This window comes from Coffea eugenioides, chromosome 3, assembly GCF_003713205.1.
Source record: "Coffea eugenioides isolate CCC68of chromosome 3, Ceug_1.0, whole genome shotgun sequence".
Classification (NCBI taxonomy): Eukaryota; Viridiplantae; Streptophyta; class Magnoliopsida; order Gentianales; family Rubiaceae; genus Coffea; species Coffea eugenioides.
In genome coordinates, this window is record NC_040037.1 from 893110 (window position 1) to 909065 (window position 15956).

General features: G+C 36.3%; 1 protein-coding gene across 1 annotated transcript; it reads right to left on the bottom strand.

Moving 5' to 3' along the window:
* Window positions 1-169: 169 nt before the first annotated feature.
* LOC113765465 (serine/threonine-protein phosphatase 4 regulatory subunit 3) lies at window positions 170-14507 on the bottom strand. The gene is made up of 24 exons (XM_027309657.1): window positions 14117-14507; window positions 11026-11106; window positions 10829-10928; window positions 10655-10739; window positions 10493-10542; window positions 8519-8598; window positions 8279-8338; window positions 6908-7007; window positions 6742-6819; window positions 6492-6556; window positions 6212-6280; window positions 6052-6129; window positions 5870-5965; window positions 4624-4694; window positions 4424-4501; window positions 4240-4333; window positions 3389-3484; window positions 2585-2802; window positions 2388-2502; window positions 2080-2211; window positions 1680-1787; window positions 1494-1603; window positions 1299-1400; window positions 170-1215 (listed from the first exon to the last, which is right to left on the bottom strand). Exons 1-24 carry the CDS (start codon window positions 14159-14161, stop codon window positions 705-707), a joined length of 2622 nt encoding a protein of 873 aa, XP_027165458.1. The 5' UTR covers window positions 14162-14507; the 3' UTR covers window positions 170-704.
* Between the last annotated feature and the right edge of the window lie 1449 nt (window positions 14508-15956).

Genomic DNA, 15956 nt, shown 5'->3' on the forward strand with positions numbered 1-15956 from the left:
CTAATTAGCCCACTCATCTAACTGACAACTGCCCTAATCCATCACTCTAAGCTGCTCCCAACATCCAAATTACCCTTTCCATGTACTGTGGGATTCCAAAATCTTCGGGATTGGCTGTTGTCCGAGCCAATCTATTCATTCAGACAGCCAAATGTTTTTGGAGCTAATATTTCAATTTTCCAGCAAGTAAAGATTATAATGTACAAGTTCATACAAAACTATTTCCTCCCCAAGAAAAAAAGGGGGGAACTTCGGCAAACTACATATTACACGGATGTGAAACTGAAAAATTAGCTTTAACCCATCCTCTCTCGAGTGCACCTACACCTACCGTATCTTGCAAGATTAGGGGACACCCGTGCAGGGCAATTTTATTGCCCTATAAGTGCTACATAATTAAAAAGCATAAAAAGTCAAAATTATGTGCTTCCAAAAATAATAAAAACAAGGGAAAACTATAGCTAACAAATGTTTACAAAAGAACCAATAAGTCAAATAAAATGTAAAGGAAAAAACACTAGGAAAGAAGGATGATTTCTTAACACCTAAATAATGGCACTGTACAATATCCTCTCTTGAGTGTTGATGGAATGGTTTTCGCCGGTTCCTGTCTGTTAGTCGAACGCCCAAAGCCAATAGACCATTGGCGCCAATTCCACCAATCATGTAGGCAGTGAGCACAAAAGGAAGCAAAAAGATGTATTTCAAGATCCATTTACAGCCATCTCTGGTGATGCCTTCGGTATCAATGGACCATCATCTCCATGTTGTCCGTTATCCGGAGAACCACACAAGCCATCTGTAAAGCACCTAGGAGAAACTTCTTCTTGGTCAGCAAGATTGTCCACATCTGAGCTCTTCCCCTGGTCAGAAGAGCCTTTATGCCCCCCCTTTTCTTCATGATTTGTTTCAACTGGATTCTTGCCTCCATCTGTTCGGAGAATATCAGGAGCAGTGCTGATTGTTTTCTTACCGGGTAATACAGCCTGACTTAGGGTCGAGCACAAGGCAGCAAATACACCTTCATTTGGCTTTGAGCTTTTATGTGATCGCTGCAGCTTTTTAGGTTCAGGCTCATCCTTGGTAGCCAATTTGCGTTTCAACCGGAATGATTCTACTTCATCATCTTCACCAGAATTATCTGCCCGTTTTCTTGATGGTGGTTTGTAATCTTCATCATCTTCATCATCATCATAGTCAACTAGCCCACCAGATCTTCAACATGACGAAAAGAATAAAATAAAATCCAGACTGTGGCATGTTAATAAGGAGACTTGACATCAAATAGAGGTTAATACCTCGTAGAAGGATAGGTTGTAGCAGAACCATTAGGCAAATTGGGTTGGGATTGTGCTCTCTTTCTACTTGGCATAGATGCTGATGCTGAATCTTCTTCATCACTATTTAAAACCAAATAGGAAGGATAATGTATTAACCAAATTCAATGAACACTCACCAAAATTTCAAGTTTTGCATCAACAAAAAGCACACACCTGTCGTCATTGAAATAATCTTCCTCTTCCTTCTCAAGAGCACGATCGTCAATTCGTTTTCTGGGGTCTAACACATTAGTGTTACTTCTCAATCCAGCACTTTCAAGCGCCTGAAATAGTCCATTGCAAACTAAACACAGTGACCCAAAGGCAAGATACAAAAACCAAGATGGGTGCAAGTAGTACCTGTTCATATTTAACCTTCAGCGAACGTATTGATGGCAAATTATCAAATTGGGCTAACTGTTCCCAGAAAGAATCAACTAAGTACTTCAACAATGTCTTCAGGTTCTCCTGCAAAGAACACACATTACAATAAGATAAGCATTTGTCCTGCTACATCTATATGCTCTATGAAATAGACCCCAGTACCCTGTTTAGAAACTAGATGTTCCATGTAAGAATACCTGAAAAAGAGTTTCCACCTACAATTACTATTTTCTACCTCTCTAGACTCATGCACAGAAAAGACCAGTTCTACTCAGCAGGAGAATTCATGCTTAGCCAAACTCACCATTTCCATCCCAGTAACTTTCCTTTCCTGACCAAAGAACATGAAAAAACTTAAAAGCAAGAAAATGAGTACCTTTCTGATATACTCAAAAAGTTCCAGAACGGCAGAATTGAGCAGATTATAACGACTGCCATTACTAACAAAAGCATCAACAATTGGTTTCAACAGGTTATTCTTCACAATATGAGACAACAGATTTTCGTCCTGCAAAATGCCAAAAGGTATCACATAGCCGGTGAAAGTACAGCAGAACTGCTATATGTTCCAGTAAAATTTCTAAAACAGAATTGAGTTTATTAAGGAGTAAAACCCCTAGCAACCAATAGAAAATTCAACTATTTTTGCATTAAATTTTGCTATTGCAGATAAAACAAACTTACATTGCGTGAAATAAGAGTTCTAATAAATCTAACAGCAGCTACTACGAGGTACTTTTCTCTTCGGTGTGTCAGAAGCAAAACTTTATCAATCACACTATTGAGAAGAAAGTTACACCTGCAAGATAACATTGTTACGACACTTATCTGAGTCTCAATAGGATGATTTTATGTATGGGGAAAAGGTTACAAGAATTTACTTTATTCTATACGGGTGGTGCAAAACGCAAAAGCATAGCAGATCACAAATGTTTAATAATATTTCTGGCTTGACACTAATTTGATTTCCACTTTCTTCATCTGATCTCCCAGATTTACTGACAGCTTGAGCAGCGCTATTAGGTGGGCATGAGGATGTTATGACATCAATCAAATGACCCAAGTGCTTCTCATAGAAGATGTCGATGATAGACTCTCTCTGCAACATCATAAAAAATGCTCAAACAGGATAAACAATTCAAAGACAACACAATCAAACCACGGCCACTTCTACTTCCCCCGGTTTAGCAGTGATCACAAAAATCACAGTATGTGAAAAGGAAATATGTAATTTCCTAAAACAAAAAAAAAAACTGGCTAAGCATATAATCTTCTAGGCATTGACATCTGAAACAACAATCATCATGAACCAAATTGCAGCACCTATATTTGTTTAGCACCGCAATCCATATGCCTTATAAAATGTGTGTATGTGGGTGGGGTGGTTTTTTTTTTTGGGGAAGGGGGGGTGGTGAAAAAAGAAAACATCTATTACATCTTAAAATAGCAGAGGTCTCCATGATGTTTATTTTCAATTTTTATCCATCACATGGTTTTTCATTCCATTAGCAACTTTGTCAACCAAGCCAATGAAATATGTCAGTTTCTAACCATATTTCCCCAAGAGATGGATTATAATTTAAATGAACACTGTATCAATGAAGACATAATTCTGCTTAAAAAAAAAAAAGAGGAATCAATTTACCAGAACAAAAAATAGATTGCAAAAGGTACAAGAAACACACCTGTGATCCTGATGTATACGAATCCAAAAGATTACGAAGAATTTCAAGAAATTGACAATGCATGTCATCTCCAAAATCTGTAAGCATACCATTCACCTAGAAACAACCAAAAACAAAATTCAAATTTTGATTTCGTAGAAAGCTCCCAAGTTAGCACAATATGTTAAAACACTAGTATACCTCTGTCAGCCTTTTCTATTTAAAAAAATCTACGAATTTTAAGAGATTGGCATGATATATGTATTGCTTGACACATAACTATAATCGCTCTCTGAAAACCCATCAATTATGTTTTCAATCCACTGGTTTCACATCCAAAAAGATCAATTTTTTAAATTCATAAAAACTGTCGTGAGTTAGCACTGCATCTTAAATCCTTTAATACCATTTATCAGCCTCCAACGTGTTTGAAATTTGTGTTATTCTAGGAGGTAGGCATAACACCCAAATTGCTCCCTAGTCCCACAGCTACAGCTGCTTTCTATAAATCATTCCAGTTACAATTGCAGCAAACTAGCTTTATATAAGGGAAACAGAAGCAATAGAAAAATAACAATATCAAGTAATGCTTTTGTACACAGCCAGGGAAATATGAAGGATGATGCTCCCAAATATAACATTTGACTCAAATTTCAAGTAAAAAATAAAGTCATCTGATATTTGTGGTAGAAAATCTTGTACATAAAATTCTTGCTCATTTCTTGCTAAATCATCATTTTATAGCATATTTTTGTCAGCTTGAACAAACACAACCCAGACACCAGATATGGAAAATGGATAAAAATGGAGCCCCAATTTTCAACTGATGCATTCTCATTAGATATGGAAAAGAAAAATAGGTAATTACTCACCAAAAGCCCAAAAAGAGGGATCCCTTCCTGCCGAGTTACATAAGAGCGCAAAAGGTTTGGATCCTGATTTAAGAAAAGAATGAGGATGTCTGTCCTGCACCATTACAGCCATTCATCACGAAATTTCATCGGTTGGAGGTGAAGACAATTACATCCAAAAAACAAAAAGCATAGGGTTACTTACCCAGTTAATATGAGCTTTTTATCTTGACTCTGCAGGATATCAGCTATGATCTCAAGTATGCCTTCATTAACCAGATCCCTACAAGCATTATATTTTCAGGTGCAAAAATTTCAGATACCAGAAGCAGAGAAAAATGCAAAAAACATTACTCTTTTTCCTGCTCCCTATCCCTATATCAGGTTAGGATCTTGAACTTATACCGATATAGCCGAAGTTGGTGCACCATCTGTAAGCTCTTACTTAGGGAACAAAACTCATGCAAGAAGAGTACCTACTTGAAGAAAAATGTACATCAGCATCAGTATAGCAACTTGTATTACAGAATATGGAGCCTACATCTCATGTCAAAACAAAGGAAATCAAATGAACACCTTATCACAAACTGACAAGGAACAACTTTACGCAAACATGCACCAATTGGCACAAGAAAGTACCAAAGAGAGACTTCCCAAGACTAAGAGCAAGGTATGAAAGACAAAGCCATAAGCGGATGAAGTAGACTTGTTACAAAAAACAGTTACTAAAATTAAACTACTACAGGGTAAACCATGAATATCATGTAGCTTTATTGCTGGTAAGGCAGATATTGCCAGTAAGACCTGATAGTAGTAGTAGTAATACAGTCACATTACGCAGAATAGTGGGAATCTGGGTTGACCATCAGCTTTTGAGGTTAACCTTGATAATAAACCATAAGGCTTTTGTCTAGAAAATCTGATAAAGATACAGGCCTGCACACATACTCTAGGTAATTGCAGATATTCAATTAGTGAATCCTAGTGCCTAAAAGACACACACGAACAAAAACAAAATTTCAAGACATAAAAATCTTTACTAACATCCTCAAACAAAATTTTTGGGAGTTCAAGACCTCAGAAGCATGACAAACATACAACATGCAGATACTCAGAGAGAGAGAGAGAGAGAGAGAGAGAGAGAGAGATTAGTCACTAGAGGGGATTTGACTTTAAGAGAATGAGCTACATTATCAATAAAATGTGAGTTTATTAGCAGGATTCCGGAAGAATGACCACGGCAGTATAGAAAGATGCAAATAATCTGCTTAGTAGCAGACTGCAAGTGCCAGGATTGTTGAATTTATATATCCAGCTGTGACCATGATACAAGTGTTACACACAACCCAGACATGTGACTAGACTAGATATGCAAAATCATAGTCATTATACTCCATCTATATGTGACCTTCCACAACAAGATATTTGTTCACAACAATTAAAGCAATAGTTGCAAATGCGTAGTCACTTAAGATAATTCTATTCCCTTAGTTCTAACAGTAGAAATAATTAAGACCTCTCTAAGCAGTAACTCAATATTTAGCTATTACCCTTATGATACTCAAACCACATCGGACAAAGACATATACTTCTGAATATAGTAAAATAAGTTAGGGCCACCAGAGACTCAAACAAAAATGGAGATATTCACCAAATTTTTTTTAGATTCTGCAGAAGTTGAAGATGACTTCAATCTTGCAAATAATTCTTGAATGAAGGTGTTGTCATCCTTTAACAACGAGACAACCTATAAAATAATACCATTATTAGATGCGCACAAAAGCACATTAGTCATACTCAGAATAGGCAGATGATTTATGTCAACACTCTTACAGTTGCATTATTTGAATGAATTATGGAATTAAGGCTTGCAACCGTAGCCTCATCCAATACTCTAGGCAGAATGACATCCTGTGATAGAAAAGTAAATATCACATACAATCCCAATAAGTGCAAGCATTGAAACTTGTGACTAAGAGTTAAACACTCTTACCTTGAGATAACCAACTCTGTACGTCTGATGAATCTTTGAAAGAACCACTGGATCCTTAATAGGTATGGCCTATAATATGTGAAAAAAGAAAATCATAAGTCAGCATACATGTAAAAGCAACAACATGTCAAGCATTCTATACTTGGGAAATTCCCTTCCCCCCTCAAATCAACCCCCACCCCTGACCCCCTTTTTATTTTCCTTTTTCTTCTCATCCAAGAGCAGCTGATTATGAAGTGGCAAGGAAGGTTGGAAGAGCTGTTAAAGTCATCTACATTACCTCCTTAAAAACCACATTCTCTTTAAGGAAATTCCGATGATGAACATGAGGTACATCAGGATCATCTGCATAAAGCAAATTTGTAAGAATTCTAACTGCAGCAGCAGCAACGTATATAGCTTGGGTATAATGATCACATAGTAAGATATAACTACCAAGAACTATATCACAAAACAGCATAATAGAATTATAGATACGAGTGAAACTTGATTTTAGTTGGAAAGAGAAATATAAAGCCCAGGCAACTCACATTCAAGGCATCCAATTATATCCATAATGTATTCATCACCAAAAATTCTATCATAGATCTGCGTGCTATTCAGCAAAACTGCAATCCAGATGATCGATAATTAGCCACATGGAAACAAGCAGAGAGAAATTATACGATCGGAAAAGGAAAGTAAAAGTCTACTGACTAATTCCTCGGACTATTTTGAAAACCATGTGAAGGCCATCAATGTTATCCAAATCTTCACAAATCCTGAAGAGATCCATAAGCTTCCTAATAAATTCTAGCTGCACTCAACAAAAAACCAAAAAGAAAAAAGGTCTCAGTTCAATATCAGAAAAGGACAGAGATGTAGAAATATGAAAGCATGAATTCACAAAGGTAACGTAGAAGCACAAAGGATGTGACAACTGTTAAAATAGAACACATTTGCATACAGACAAGCCTAAACCAGGGGAAAGCTACAAAGAAAAGGGGGGAGAAAAAGGACAAACACAATTAGCAATCAACAGGTAGCCCAATAAGAAAGTAAAAAAGGCCACAAAAACAACTATTTAATTGCCACAAAAGAATGGGTCATCACATTTACAATGTACGGAGATTGGGAAAACAAGAAAAGTGAACTGTTCATAGTATAGCAAGCAAAAAGTAAAATACTTGCTCAACCTAGAATATTGAAATGCTGGTACTATGTGAAATCAGACAAAAAAAATGAGTTCACAAAACAATTTAACTTAATTGTTAAAGCACCATTGACTGACAAAGTAGTCTATAGAAATCCAGGTTTTGTATTGCACCCCATAGAATTCTATAGGTCGTAACTTTCCAGATTGATAATAATCACAGAATTTTGCACATCCAAAAATGCATTTCCAGAAATTTTTAAGCATAAAAGTCAACAGAATGAAGGTCGGCCATTTCAATTCTCTGGGCAAAAGTACATTTGTCTTAGCAAACATGACAGGGACAACAGTTCTGCATGAGAAAGCAGAACACTTGAATGCCCCAAAAGACTATTAGAGTAGGACACCAGCCAAGAAATAATACATAGTTCCCCAGAAAAAAGTTCAAGAGAAATATGATCACAACTAGGATATCACACACTCCCCCTGCGAGGCAGAATAGAACTTCTAAAAGAAAGCTTAACTGTGCAGAACAGTGTCGGTATAATAATGAGATAAAACTATTACTCATAAAAAGTTCTAATAAACTTTTAAATACAGATCAACATCGCACCATCTATATTACTCCAAGGACATTATCAACAACTATATAGCAAACAAGCCCATGTAATCAACAAGGCAATTACTCAAATGCATTTCTGACAAATCTCAATCATACATCAGGTCGGGCACAGGTTAAGGCAGGCATGAATGCCACAGTGCCTTGCACAGGGTTGCCCTTAACAACTCGTAATATTGACAACTTTAACTTGTGCAAACTCCCTATACATCTTTGAACAACCTAGATTAGCATGTAAGTCAAGCTTCTATTGTAGAGACACATTTGGCAGAAACACAAGTGTGACAGAAAAGGAGGAAAAAGAAGAAAAGCTTACATCATGTAGTATGAGATCTGTAACACGCAACTGATCAGCAATCCCACTTTCAACTATAATCTGCAAGATGAAAAGCAAACTAGTCAACGTTATTAACAACATATAAAGCAAAGAGCATACACCAAAGAAGACGAAACCAATAGCAACAGAAAAACATTGTTCACATGCAGACACAAAGGATATGTAGTAACTGCACAACAACGTATTAAGAGACACAGCAAACTGAGAAATTGCACAAACCTTTAGTATTAAAGGTAGTGTAGACAGCTCAACTGGAGGCAACTCCCGCAATTCACTATTGACATTATGGTATGTCTCATCTGGAAATTACAAGAATAAGAATTAGTTCATAGAAAGGGGAAAGTAGCTTTTTTTCAAAAGCACAAGTTTAACATTTTCATTAAAGTGCATAAACAGGTCCCAACCATCGCCAAAAAATTGGACATAAAACAGAAAACAATCGAGCATCAAGGACAATCATAACTTTGAAAAAGAAAACAGAAAAAGAATGGGTAAATGAAAAGGCATAGCAAGAAGGTAATCTGATATGCTTCTCCTGGGACAAATTAACCCAAGTCGACATGACACCAGAAAACCTCATAATATTGGTACACTAAGGAGCTAGCATTAAACAATGACATTCACTGGCAGAGCCCAAAAGCTAGGGCCAAACTCATAGGAAATATGTGACATAGATGAGCATCTTGGCACATTATGATGCAATAAGCACGACAAACAGACACCCCACCAATTACTTTATACAGGATTGGAGATCAAATACTACCAACTTAAGAAAGTCCTTTAAATCTTCAGAAAGAAATTTAAACACAAATGATAGACTTTATATTAGCACTCACAAAATTTTAGCTGCAGAGAAACAGCACTAGCACAGTATCAGAAGGAATAGAAGAATAAGAATAACTTCAGCAAGTATCTAAGAAGAAAGGCGGAAAAATAACAAAGAAACTAGGTAATACATTCCACATCATACCGTTTATAATGAGTGAATAAGCCATTAAGCCCATATGTATGGACAAAACTTGGAGTTACCACTACATAATGAACACTGGCATTGTAAAGCTTTGTAGAAACTTGTTCGAGGCTAAACTAGCGAAGTACCCCAAGCTCTAGGCATATATCCAAGCAAATTTATCTAAAACTAATTGTCATTACACTCTAATCACACGCACTTCTGTAGGCGTAACAAAAAAGTTTTCTAGAAAAGGTGATCTCAACCACTATATAGCAAGTCCAACTGAAATTACTATAACATATTAACAGATCAAGAATCCATAAATCCCTGTACTCACAGTCACAACAGAAAAACTAAGTTCAAATATTCACCAAGAACCTGCCAGATATAACATCAATAATTTGATTAAAATCATAAATCTAATTAGCGATGGAAATAAAAGTAGCAGCTAAGACCAGCGGCCCCAAACCTAAACCATAAAGAAAAAGACAAGGTTCTTCACTGTGGTCTGATATCCTGACCTAATCCCTCAAACTTTTAATCAGAGCTATAAAAGCAGCATCATCCATATGTTCCCCACAACCCCCTGGCCCCAAAAAAACTTTTAAAACCTGGTTCCTCCATATCACCTAACAACTCAGGGAAACTAAAATGAGAACACAATATCAGGATCAGAAAAATGTCCCTAAGCTATTCCAACCTTAGCAGCTAAACAACAGAAGTGCAATATGTGAAGCTGGCAAATGGCTCAAGACATGTTCTAACAACTTTATAATACTACACGTTGTAACGACCAGAACACGAATTATTATTGTAGTCCAGAGCTCTACCCAGACCAAATATTCTAAGCTGCCAAGTCTGATTAAGAAGTTAAGGAAAATTCAAATAAACAAACCCTGCCCCAAGCTGCCACTCAGAAAGAAAATCAGAACATGCAATTCACCAAATTACTGTAATACCACTCAACATGACCAAAAAATTTTGATTTTAGCAATTTACAATTTGGTTAAAACCACACCTGCCTTGGCATTAGTAGATGATATACCTCCATAAAAGATCGACAAAGAGGCAACATTAAGAAAATGGAACAACTTTTGGTGCTGGTGAGTTCCTTATATCTACTTAACCATCCCACCAAAGTTAATTCCCAGATGTCTAGATTGATAAGCAATTTCCACAAGGAAATCAGAAACACTACACTTGTTTCCCGAACAAGAATTACACAGATAACAAATACTTACTGCTCAAGGTATTAAAGTGCATGTTCCTTTGCACATTACAAATGTTGTCCCTGCACAAAACAAAAATAAAAATTACTCGACGTAATTCAATGGTTTTGGCCTGTAGAGGGGAAAAAAAGAACTAACTAAAATAGCAAAAAAGAGATGGGCATCAAAACTTGCCAAATGTAAGAGCAACCAGTTGTTTCTTGAAAGCTAAGGGCCAATTCTGTTGCATGCTCAGGATCCCTCCAAGAAATGATTGTATCTAAAAATATAAGAGATTAAAAGTTGGGGTAGACAACAATGAAGAAATTTGAGAAAAACATGACAATGGCTACTTCAACAAGAAGATACCTTCTTGTTTGCGGTAGATGTCATCTGAGCTTATCCGGTGCACAAGTAATGTTTCATCATCTTCTTCACTAATAACAAATAAACCTAACTCTTCCGATCTCTGTTCCACAATTAAACAACCATGATTGCAGAATAGTAGAGCTTCTAAACATGAACCACCCGGGAAATATAACACTTAATAAAGGAACTAGTCAGACCTGTAAATAATCAACAGTAACATGCCCGGTTCCTTGGTCATCCCATTTACCATCATCATTCAGCCGATAAACCTTAACACGCTGAAATGAAAATTTTCAACAAAGACAAGATGAAGTGGGAAAATATTTTTGGCTTCCAAAAATAATAGTACTTGATCATCTAAGTCGACTATTGATAGAAGGTATGCAAAAATGAAGAAACCTATGACTAAAAAACTTCCATGAAGCTATCAAACAAATTTAACAACAAAATGTTCCCAGGACACTGCTCTCACAACAGGCAAGAAGGCAATAATAGAGAATAATAGATGATGTTAAATGACGGGATTCAATAGCTAAATATCTGCTGTAATGGCGATTTTTGATTTCCAGCGAACGGAACTTAAAAAAAAAGGTAAACAAAGGTTAACTGGGGAACAGCTTTTACAAGAGTATGAGCAAGCACATGTCTGTATGTTGCAGTGTTCCAAGGCCATCCAAAGATAGTTAAAAAAAAAAGTATAAAGCACAGCAATGGACATTCCAAAGCTAAGTATCGTAGAATAATTCATACATCTAATCCTGGAAATAGTTCGGATAGCAACAGCGCCAGGAAATATATTTGATTGCGAAATGCATTTTTTGGGTGGCATGCCTTTGGCAAATCTTGATACAGAGTCAGTTGGGCTACTGTTCATTTTTTTTAAAAATAGAGAGTATTTCAAAAGAAATACTTCAGCTTGAAAAGAACAGTAATTACTATAAAGCTTTTCTTTCTTTTTCCACAGCATACAATATCTTCAGATGTGACCTTCATAAAACAATAATTATCCTTTTTGTTAGAAAATGCAATATCATCAGTTTTGATCTTCCTCCCTTGTATAGTGGCTACTCATAATTGCAAGCCAGTAACTTCACAACTTCAAAGAAACAAGTCATTCTTTAAGAGTCCAGATAATGGACAAACAGTCTTGCCTAGTTGGAATGAGTAAGAACAACTCTTTTACATCAAAAATCTGTTTAGCGAAAATAAAAAAGTCAGAGGCCCTATATATAACTATTCAACAGATGAAACTCTAGTCCTCGTCCTTGCGCTTACAAACGACAATAAAAAGAATTACCAACCACCATAAAAACCACCATGCCGGCATGTATACAGCAAAAGCCTCACCTTTACGTAAACATGACAAAGGTAGAGGCCCCAGGAACCCAATCCCCCCGTCCCCCTCCCCGTTTCTTAAATCCCACCTCCCCCACTGGGAGAGTCCGCCGCCGGGGTAGGGGGAGGGTGGGGGACACACAAAAAAAAAAGAGTAAACATGGAAAAGAATAAAACAAGGATGATCAAATCACAACTTTGAAACATATTGATGGGATTCCAAATGTACTTCAAAACTTCTAAACCAGAACTCACCTACAATAATCAGTCTACCTGGACCGTCTCTAATACTAATCTTTTAATAGCTTTAGTGTTTTATCATTAAATACAACTTATTTTTATTAACTAGAAATGCACACTAATCTTCATATTGAAATCAATATCTTATTTGTTTAGCCAAGAGCTGGTTTGGTGAACTGTCTAACAGCAGAGCCTTTACAGTAAAAGAAGACAAATAAATTAAAACAGAATATGAGAAACTAACAGAATACATCTGACAAACTATAAATGATTCCACAGCCTATCAGTTCCTTATGGGAGCAAAATGGGTAAAGAGTGAAAGAGTACTAGCAAAAAGATGATGATGCAACACCAGTTTCTAAAGATGTAGGTATGATAAGCACATACTCTTTTAACTTCTTCAATCCCCCCCTCCCCACTCTTTATGTCAAATACATAGTGTACCAACATATCCTATCCAGAGCAAACATCAAAATGGTTAAGGCCCTTCTTATACCTAATTGCAGATGATCAGTAACTGCACTTAAATTTGCTTGGCAATCATTTAAGTATTCCCAATCAGAACACCAGCCAACTGAAAAAGCTCCACAAAGCTTGATCTTAACTTCCTCAAATAGCAAATGAAAGAACTTTATGACTAATAGTAATGGAAAAGATTACAAACCTTTATAATTGAAATACTATCACAAGAAAGATGCATCATTTTTTGGCTACAAAAAAGTTATAGGACTTCAGTTTTAATATACCCCCCCCCCCCTTTATGGAAATATCTAGCTCCAAATTAACACATTTTACTCGAATAAGGTAATTACCATGAAAAGCCCCCGAACAACAAAATGTTTTTAAGTAAATTACAATTCCATGTAAAAAAAAAGGATTTTCTTTCTACCATGATTCAGCAGTGCAAAAGACGTATACGCATTATTTAAAAACAACAAAATCATGGAAAATTAGTCGCAAAGTGGTTAGGTACTTTGTTCAACGTATTAGAATGAAGAGTTACAATCTCGCTGTCTCTATCACCATCAACTTTTGACTCCCCACTTCTTCCATCCCACCCAACACCAGAACGAAAAAGATTTCACAAAAGATGAAACCTTGCATGAAATGATCAACTATAAAGCTTTACTAATATGCCAACCGCAACTATGTTCAAATGCTATACTGAGCAGGTTCTTAATATACAAAGAACAATTCGTATTAAAATCTCACAATTAATTCACAGCAAGTCATCCTTCCTGCACTGAACAAGACCCCTGAAGCGAAGAATGAGGAATGTAGTTTTGAAAAACTTAACCCGTCTGGAGTCACCCAAATACAAGATCTAAGTTGAGACAAAGATTTAAAAGTATCAAGAAAAACATGTCAATCCAAAGCTAAAACACTTTTTCTTAAATTTCGTTTTTCCTAATAAATTATGCCAAAAGGAACTGATTGGCAACGAACCACTTATGCTTAAATCCTAAAGTTGAATAACCCCGGGGGGGGGGGGGGGGGCGCCAAAAGCATATCCTTCCTAAGCTGAACTAAACACAGCAAAACGACGAATTACATGCAATTAACTTGTAGAATCCGGATAGAGGAGCAATTAGAAAACTTAAATTTAGCTTAATTCCACAGCGAAAAAAAAAGAAAATTTGAGTCTAGAGATAAAGCTAAAATCCTTTTCTAAATTTTTCATTTTTAAAACAAATTATGCTCGACGGAAGTCACCTGCATCGAATTGTTGGCGCTGGGGGATTTCTCCTGGGCACCCATAGACAATTTCTTCGCTATTCGCGAAGTCAAAACTCACTGGAAGAATTGCTGCTTGGACTGAACTATAGCAAACGATGCATGTAGCTCCCAAAATTAGGGTTTTGATTACAAAAAATAATGAACTAAATATGTCAAAAGATTAGTAGCTATTTTGAAAATTCAACCAAAATAAGATTAACGGTTGCTTTAAGCAAGATCAACTGGCGAAAACCCTCACTTCCATGAACAAATGAATCTTCGATACTTTTTCTTTGGGTTCTTTCTCTCTCTAAAACGTTAAGCTCTGGCTTTGCTTTGTTCACTTTCTCTCTCTTCTTTTTATTCGTTTCCGTGGGAGAGTCCCCTGTGCTCTCTCGGCCATCGGAAGACAGAAACTAGTAACTATAGCCAATTGTCGATAAAGCCCTCTAAGTTTTGAGAAATCTATAGCCAATGGATTGTACAACTGCAGCTGAAATTCTTTTTAGCCAAGTTGTAGACTTATTTACGCGTTTTCCTCTTATGAACTAGATCTTTTTTTTCGAATCTTTTTTCTTAAAAAAAATGTAAGTGAAAGAGCTCGGAACTTAAATATCTTATCTATACTCCCTCCTTCTTCTTTTTTTTTTTAAGAACTTGACTATTAGATTCTCAACAGAATACGAGTTAATTCAATATTTTTGAAACTTGAATAAATTTTTATTTAGTCAAAACTTGGAAAAAAAAAAGACTTGATTACTAATTTGGATAAAAATTTTTCTACTCAGTAAATAGTCAATGAACTATCTGCACAATTCTCTTATCAAAAAACGTAAATACTAGTGTAGAATTTATTTCCTTCACTTCTAATTTCCTATTTCATTTCAGGTTTACTTAATTTTATTTGAGAATTGCACAAAATTTGTTGTCATCGTCTCTCATTCATCTAAAAAGGAAAGAGCATTCTCTAATGAGGGAACCCCCTAGTTTCCACGTAAATTCGTGTCCATGGGATTTGTTAGGTGTCCTTCTAACGTCAGTGGTTGACCATTATTGACCTATTTTATTAATGACTTAACAAATGCATGAAATCTGTTTCGTACCTTCAAGATGAGAATATGCTAGTACTAGTAGTAGTATAAAATAAAGCCACCAAAGTTATTATGCAAATCAGCTGTTGTCTTGAAAAAGCCAAATCCATACTTGCAAATTGAATCTTCATTTTTTTTAATAATAAAAAAAGGTAAACCATTTCTTCCCATTGGTACTATCCTTTTGTCAGAGTCAAATCGATAACGCAAACTGAATGGTCATTTTAATCACAAGTTAATCATTTCTTGCAATTGGTAACCGTGCTTTCATCCTTAATCATCACAGTTTACTAATGAATATCATCGACCGAAATCCCAACTGGGCTAAACCATGGCGCCACCAAGTCCCTCCTCGGACGGTAGGTGAAGGTTCAAATCTCACCTGCAGTCACTTGCAACAAAAAAAATTTAAAGATAGTACCATAACACTCTTTTGATTTAATTAGGTCTGTATACCCACTAACTCCTAACACAAGCCTCCTTAAACTCCCTCTCCTCCTAGATTAGGATAGAATAGATTGTACAACGTATTTTTGCTGGCAAAAAAAGAAATCCCAACTGGGCTACATTTTCCGGAGGAATTGGAGAGAGAGAGGTCTCATTATTCATACTGCTCATGTCCTCCTCAATCATCACGGGCCCATGGATCCATGATCCAATGGTACCGATTGACACGTAAGACCCACTAGCAACTGCTTTATCCGGCCGACCATTTCAATCAGTTATCGCTGATAGTAGTAGTAAAC